Consider the following 8,322-nt stretch of genomic DNA (forward strand, 5'->3'; position numbering starts at 1 on the left):
TCTCTCACTCAAATAAATAAATAAAATCTTTAAAAAAAAAAAAAAAAGAAACTCAGTGGTAGCAGGAAGAACACTAACCTAATTGAGGAGCAAGATTCTAAGATCAGATCCCTCTACAAAACCTGTTCGTGGGTTAGCATTTTCTCAATTATCTGCATTTCTTTCTATGCTCCATTTTAAGTTTACAAAACTCAAATCTGCTATGGTTCTTTACTATTTCACATCACACATTCAAACCAAATATATACACATGGCCAAATGTTTTCTGATGTACTGTGTCCAAATTGTTTATTACAAGTATTAGATACCCCCCTCCTGAATTTTAAAAAGTCAGCAATAAAAACTGCAACATCACATTTTCCCTTATTCTAGCCTGAACACATGCTAGAATCCAGGATAACAATCATACAACCCAAGAAAAGCACTTAAAGATAGGATACAATAAATAAAAAATTAAAAGCCCCTAAATCTTGGACAGCTACTATTTATTAGCTACCAAATCTTCCAGAGTCTCAAACTCCTCATCTGTAAAATTAACAGTTATTAGTGAGTTTAAGTGTTTGCTAATGTTGAAGTCTGTATACAATTAGAATATACACATGCTATCTCACAACATCTGAAAATATAAATGAAACCTACTAATACAGTGAATGCTAGCACAAATCACTTCTAATCACCTTCTACCAAAGACTAACCATTAACAATAAATAGCATTTGGGGCGCCTGGGTGGCTCAGTGTGTTAAAGCTTCTGCCTTTGGCTCAGGTCATGATCCCAGGGTCCTGGGTTCGAGCCCTGTATTGGGCTCTCTGCTCAGCGGGGAGCCTGTTTCCCCCTCTTTCTGTCTCTGCCTGCCTCTCTGCCTACTTATGATCTCTGTCAAATAAATAAATAAAATCTTAAAAAAAAAACCCACAATAAATAGCATTTACCAAATGTCAGGCACTGCACTGATGGCTCCACTTGTATTCTTTTTTTTTTTTTTAAAGATTTTATTTATTTATTTGTCAGAGAGAGAGAGGGAAAGAGAGCAAGCACAGGCAGACAGAATGGCAGGCAGAGGCAGAGGGAGAAGCAGGCTCCCTGATGAGCAAGGACCCGATGTGGGACTCGATCCCAGGACGCTGGGATCATGACCTGAGCCAAAGGCAGCTGCTTAACCAACTGAGCCACCCAGGCGTCCCTCCACTTGTATTCTTTTACTTTATCCTTACACATTCTGAAGTAGACAAATGTTCCCCCCACACTAATTTTACAGGTGAAGAAAATGAGATACAGAGGTTCAGTTGCTAAAAGTCATCCATTTCCTACGTGTTGGAATCAAGACACAAAATCACATCTGCTTGTCTTTAGAGCCAGTGACTGTGACCATGGTGCTATATACCACACCTCCTTAGGTCAAGAATGAATATAAATTACCAAAATGAAACACAGCATCACAAGGTAAAAATACATACTATTTGGGTAAAGATGGTAGATCAAGCACATTCATCTACTTCCACTGCCTCCTGAAATTCCATTAAATGACAGCAAAGATTTTCGTCTTAAGGCATAAATCTAAAAGAATGGGAAAAGAAAGGAGACAATAGCAGCAAAAAGCTAGAAGCTAGAAAGCAGATGGACAATTAAATAACATGGTAGCTCCAAGAAAACATCTTGAGTCAGCAGTAGAAAAGCAAAACAAACAACCCAACTTACATCAGAGAATCCCTATAAGGTTCAGGAACTGGTGTCTTCCACTACCTTTGGAAGTAGGAGCAAAGGGGTAGACACTACAATAAGGACTGGTGGAAGATTTAAGTATTCATAATGCTCTCTGCAACTCTATGTAGCTAACTAAGCAGCCTCTTTTGCCCACCTCCCTCCCCAAATTAGACGTTTATTTTCTGAAAAGGGTAAAATAGAGGGTTCTCTGGATTGGGCATGCTAGGCAGTTATGGGCAGAGGTACTATACTCAATACAGAGACTCAAATGCATTCCAGATGTGAGATAAAGAAAACAAGATACAGAAAAAAAGAGATCCAACATGGGAGAAGAGGAAAAGGAATTCCTGGAATTGCCAGTGAGTGGAGATCCCAGAACACAGCACTATACCTAAGGCATAGGAGACCACAATCCAGACTGGGACAGGTCAGAAAGCTCCAGGAAAGACTTATTTGCCAAGATGAAATAGGATGCCTAGTGAAACTGAACACTGTGATCAATTTAGATATATGGTAAAGGGTCTAGTTGATTTAGGTTAAGTTTATAGAAAACGAAGCCGAGGAAAAACAAAAATATGTACAGGAAAAGAAAACAAATAGCATTTAGAGTCATCATGAAATTGATTCACACAAAAGCACACTAAGTACATTGGAAGGAAGAAGAAATGAGAAGCGGTAAGAATGACGGAGGTAAGGAAAGAGTCCTAATCCCTCCACACATGGAGAAGTCAGTAGGCAATGTCTAAAAAGAAAAAATCATAAAATAACAACACAATCATGCTATTTAGAGACATGAAGGTAAATACCGATACAATTAGCTAAAAAGAGGTGACTGCAGTTGTATCCGGGAAGAAGGTTAAGGACTGTCCTCTTCCCCCAATAAACTTAGAGAACAGACATAAAGCAGCACTTTTTCCTTTGGTGGTGGTACAGATGGATTCCCAGCATCACGGAGCAATGTTGCCTTTCACAAAGACTGCTTAACAATAAAATAATGTCAGTCAATCCTTCAGTCCAAAACAAGAGGAACTCAATTTAATGTAGTTTGTAATAATTATAATATTAAAGAGGCCTGTAGCAAAAAGCAGGTTAAGAGAAATAAAATCCCAATTTTTTCCTTAGTTGCTACTTTAATTAAAAAATATAGAATGATGGTCCTGTGTTCAAGTGTTGTTGGGGCTATGTGCTGGCTTCTGTAAAACAAAACTAATCATAAGGAATTCTTCAACATACATACTCCAGACAGAAGTAAAAAGGTAAACAGAAATGACTAACAAGACAGTGCTATTGTAGACATAATTCCCTTATAATTAATACTTGCTAGAAAATGGACTTTGACATTACTTACAATTATATCAACATTCACAGAGGCTGAACATCACAGGCATATGGGTGTATTATGACCCAAGATGTCTTTACTTCCCAAGTAGTTTTAAATTTTAGCTATGAAGGTCAGTCACCAGAGCCAAACTTGTTCTTAACAAGTAGAAGTTTTATGTCCATTCAATCCAAGAGTCTCTTACATATTTCTGGGCCTATTCATTTGTAGATAGGAGTAGAAATTGTAACTGGGTTCCTCATATCATGCATTCACATGTGGTGCCCATCTTCATATGCTGTCCAATTTCTTTAGGATAAAAGGTGCTGAAAGAAAAATAAACCCAGAATTTCAGATCTATTAGCCCACAAGTTACATTACGGAATTTATAAGATGGGGGGCAGGAATCTTACAGGTTTAGTTCACTACATTTTTAAAATGACTCCAAATTATGGCCAAGCCTCTCCCTGCATAACCTAGCAAAAGAGACTCACTGTCTTTCCAGTGTCATGAAGCTCTGACTATTCTAAGGTTCATTCTTACACCGTATACAATCTTTTCTTTAGGTAGTTCTCTCTCTTAGGACCACTAAGAGTAAATTCAACCCTCCTTCAAGAGACCATACTTTTTACTTTGGGTGATTTAACTGTCAAAGAAACAAAATGCTAGGAGAAACAAACTGGCATTTTTTTCACTTTTTAAAACATATTTAAGGGGTGCCTGGGTTCAGGTCAGTAGAATGTCCAACTCCTGATTTCAGCTCAGGTCATGAGCTCAGGGTCATGAGATTGAGCCCTGCGTCACACTCCCTGCTCAGCAGAGTCTGCTTGGGATTCTCTCTCTCCCTCTCCTTCTGCATCCTGCCCCTCAAATAAATAATTAAAAAGAAAACCCATAATCTCACAAAACAAACAGAGGGTTGCCGGGGGGGGGGGGGGGGGGGGGGTGGGGGGGGGGGGGTGGGGTCATGGACGGTGGGGAGGGTATGTGCTATGGTGAGTGCTGTGAAGTGTGTAAGCCTGGCGATTCACAGACCTGTACCCCTGGGGCTAATAATACATTATATGTTTATTAAAAAATTAAAAAAAAAAAAAAAAGAAAACCCCACATATTTGAAAAAAGCAAAGGGTGGGAGAAAACAGTACTGCACTGGGGAAGCAGAAGAGCTAGACACAGATTTTGGTTCTCCCACTAATTAGCTATGTATCACTTATACAATCCAAATCACATTATGATACAGGCCTACTTTAGTTCTTATAAGGGTCTAGCAGCGTACAAACAGAAATGGCTAGAAAACAAAAATATTGTCATAGGGATCTAATGAAGTGTTATTACTGTCTGTATGAAAGTGCAATCACTAATCACTAAGACAATGCAAATTAAAACTACAATGAGGGGCGCCTGAGTGGCTCAGTGGGTTAAAGCCTCTGCTTTCGGCTCGGGTCATGATCTCGGGGTCCTGGGATCGAGCCCCGCATCGGACTCTCTGCTCCGCAGGGAGCCTGCTTCCTCCTCTCTCTGCCTGCCTCTCTGCCTACTTGTGATCTCTGTCTGTCAAATAAATAAATAAAATCTTTTAAAGAAAAAAAAAAAAAAACAACTACAATGAGATACCACCTAACATCCATTAGGAAGGCTACTAACAAACTGTTGGAAAGAATGTGGAAAAACTGGAACCCTGGTGCACTGCTAGTGGGAATGTAAAATGGTACACCGGCTACGGATCACAGCATGGTGGGTCCTCAAAAAATAAAAAATAGAGATATCTGCATATTCATGTTATAGGAGCATTATTCACAGTAGCTAAAATGTATAAACAATCCGGATCCAAAGATGGATGAATGCATAAGCAAATGTGGTATACGATGGAATATTATTCAGCCTTAAAAACGAAGGAGATTCTGACATATGCTATGACATGGATGAACCTCAGGATCCTATGCAAAGTGAAACAAGCCAGTTACAAAAAGACAAATACTATTTGATTTCACTTCTATGAGAGCCTTAAGAGATGTTAAAATCATAAAGTTTCAGTGTTACAAGATAAAGAGCTCTGGAGATGGATGGTGGTGATGGTTGTACAACATTACAAATGTATTTAATACCACCGAACTGTACACTTAAAATAGTTAAGAAAAATTTTGTTCCATGTATTTTACCACAATTTTAAAAATTAGATAATAAAAGGGGCCGAGACCAAAAAAGCTGCCAGAAGGATCCTCTTTCTCAATACCCATACTAAAGTAATGAAACATACTGTTGACATTAAACTGAAGATACTGAGATCTGCTGAAAGCTGACAAAGTAGAAGTATGTCCAGATATTTCTAATTCTTATCAGATGAAAAATGGTAACATCCATCAAATGAATGGGTAAACAAAATGTGGCATACCCACACAATGGAATTACTTGGCAATAAAAAGGAAGGAAATACTGACACATGCTACAGTATGGATGAACCTTGAAAACATAATCCAAAGTGAAACAAGCTAGACACAGAAGGTCATATATTCTACAATTCCATTTACATGAAATGTCCAGAATAGGCAAATCCATAAAGAAAAAGTAGATTAGTGGTTGCCACGAGAAAGTGAAGGGGAAATGGGGAATGACAGCTAATGGGCATGGTGTCCACTTTGTAGGTAAAGAAAATGTTCTAAAATGCATTAACTCTGACTATACTAAGAATCACTAAATTACATACTCTTCATTTTAAAAATTTTTCTCCTTTTAAATAAAGTATAATTGACATACAATATCCTACTAGTTTCAGGTGTATGTCCTAGGGATTCAGTATTTTTAAAACGATCCCCACAATAAGTCTAGCTACCACACAAAGTTATTACAGTATTGTCTATATTCTCTATGCTACACATTGCACCCGTGACTTATTTCTCTCACAACTGGAAGTCTGTACCTTTTAAACCTTTTCCCCTATTTCAATATCCCCCACTCTACTCCCCACTGGCAATCACCAGTCTGTTGTCTGTATTTATCACTCTGTTTCTATTCTGTTTTTGAAGATTCCACATAGAAGTGGAATCATACGGTATTCCTCTCTCTCTGACTTACTTCACTCAGCTTAATAGCCTATAGGTTCATCCATGTTGTTGCAAAAGATTTTTATGCCTAAGTAATATTCCATTGTATATACACACCCCATCTTCTTTGCCCACTTATCAAGAGACACTTAGGTTGAACTGTACACTTTAAATTGGTGAACTGTATACTATGTGAATTATACTGTCATTTTAAAAGTGGTAATGTGGGACAGTATTCTGTATGTTTTTTTTTTTTCAAGAAAATCAATTCATATCAGATACAAAGATCACTGAAAAGAAGTAAATATTTTACTGGCAGCTAAGTCAACAAAAAAGGAAGAGGAGAAAATAAGCTGGGAGTTGCAAAAAGCCATCGAAGGAGGAAGATTGGTGTTTCTGCTCAGCAGGGCTCCCTCTCCTGGGGACGCAGGGTAATACCATACATAGTCAGGGACGGGGTACCAGGCTTCAGTGAGCTCTGGCCTAGGCCCAATTTGAGCCTTTTACGGGGATGACCTTGGTATGGCCTTCCTTTATTTCAACCATCACTGCCTCTCCACCCAGACTTGTCAGCAATACACTGCAAGGTGCAATGAAAAGAGTACTGAACTGAGAATTGGGGACTGGCGTACAGGTCACTTCTGAGATTCGTATCAGTAAAACTACAGAAGAGATCTACAAAGCTGCACCCCTCTCTAATATTCAGTGTCCCTTTAAACTCTGATAGTTTGTGTTAAGACCCCCTTTGAAAGGTGAGTTCTCATTCGCAGAAAAAGATCTACAGAATGTTAAGCCCGGCCTCCCTCAAAGCGTTACCGTCAAGACCAGCTAACGCAAATAAGCTTCTGCCAAACGTAAATTCATATAAACCTTCAGGTTATTATTATTAATCCTACAGACTCCTACTTCTTTCTTCTCATTCCTTAAAAAAAAAAAAAGTAAGAAACAACTATTTACTTCACCCTCTGTACAAGTGAGCAAAAGAAGCAAACCTTGTATTTCAGAGAGATCAGCACTGAAGGAAGGAAACTTGGTATTAAGAGCTCTGGATTCTAGACCAAGAGCATTCACTGAATCGCTGAATGACCTTGAGCCAGCCATTTCTCTACTCTAGCTGTCAGTTCGGTCTGCAAAACGAGGGAGCTGCTCGGGAGGGGAGCCGAGGGGAATGCAGGGGAGGGGGTAATAAACCCTGAGGCTCTTTCAATTCAAACGCTCTTACCGCAGGGCGAGGCGGGATGATCACCCTCGCAGTCCCGGCCACCGCGTGTACTTCTGACCCTGACCCGTAGACCCTAAGTCGCGCCTGCGCCCGCTGATCTCGATCCCCATGTCCCACTCTCCCCGCGACGACTCAACTAGCTCAGCTCGCGGGCCCCCAGAGAACCAGAGTTGGGTGGGTGGTGTCCGCGAGCTCCCCGCGGGTCTCATGACCGCAGTCTAGAAGGACACTCACTGACTCGCAGCAGGGCCACGTAGATGAGGAAGTTCCGTACGGACGAGAGCACATCCTCGCGCATCTTCCGTTTCATCTCCTCGGGGTCCAACTTCGGCGCAAGGCCCTCGATCCGGAACATCTCGGCTTTGCCTCCCCGGCTTCCAGGTGCCACGCTCTACTCTCCTCAGAGACTGCCAGGCGCCCGGAACCGGCCCCATCCCATTTCCTGTTCCCGCCCGCCGTTTTCGCGCGCGGCGACGGGGAGTTGCGAGGGACAATCCTCATTCGTCCGAGATGTTCTGCAGCGGGCTGCCTGAAGGGGGCGTCGTAGTCTCAGCCACGCAGGACTCCGGTTCCTCCAGGCTGTTGTTGAGTAAGCTTTGTCTTGAGCAGGGCGCGGTACGCTGCAAAATGCTTTTACGCCTCGGAGGGGGCGATGCTCGAAGATACCACCATAAATAACAATAGCTACAGTTCTGTGCACGAGTTAGATATTCAAATCTTCATTTCCTAGATGACAAAGCTGAAACACAGAGAGCTTTAAAACAACTTGCCCAAATATTCTTTAAAATACCTTAGGGGAAAAAAGTGTTGAGGAAGGGAAATGAAACGGTATTACCAAAGTGTTGAAAATTGCTTAAACTGTTGATTAATATATCATTTTAATTATCCTAGTCTTTTTATTTTGAGCATGTTTGAAAATTTTCCAAAAGTTAAAACAAAAAGATGAAGATGATGAAACTTGCTTGTGATTACACAAGTACTGTATGCAGTAGTTTTTTTTTTTAATGTTATTGTCATCCCCATTCTAATTTATATAAA

General features: G+C 40.4%; 1 protein-coding gene across 1 annotated transcript; it reads right to left on the reverse strand.

Annotated features, from left to right (window-relative positions):
* Window positions 1-2,711: 2,711 nt before the first annotated feature.
* LOC111145763 (translocase of outer mitochondrial membrane 5) lies at window positions 2,712-7,753 on the reverse strand. Its single transcript, XM_022500950.1, has 2 exons — window positions 7,519-7,753; window positions 2,712-3,347 (listed from the first exon to the last, which is right to left on the reverse strand). The coding sequence occupies exons 1-2, from the start codon at window positions 7,637-7,639 to the stop codon at window positions 3,313-3,315; spliced, it is 156 nt and encodes a 51-aa protein (XP_022356658.1). The 5' UTR covers window positions 7,640-7,753; the 3' UTR covers window positions 2,712-3,312.
* Between the last annotated feature and the right edge of the window lie 569 nt (window positions 7,754-8,322).

The sequence above is a fragment of the Enhydra lutris genome, unplaced genomic scaffold, assembly GCF_002288905.1.
Source record: "Enhydra lutris kenyoni isolate GAN:26980312 unplaced genomic scaffold, ASM228890v2 scaffoldscaffold13, whole genome shotgun sequence".
NCBI lineage: Eukaryota > Metazoa > Chordata > Mammalia > Carnivora > Mustelidae > Enhydra > Enhydra lutris.

Excerpts from the sequence above, each read along its gene's own strand:
- LOC111145763 (XM_022500950.1), bottom strand. The coding sequence starts at position 7,639 with ATGTTCCGGATCGAGGGCCTTGCGCCGAAGTTGGACCCCGAGGAGATG. Across the intron at positions 3,348-7,518 it reads CGTGGCCCTGCTGCGAGTCA|CACCTTTTATCCTAAAGAAA; the intron begins GTGAGTGTCCTT and ends TTTTTCTTTCAG.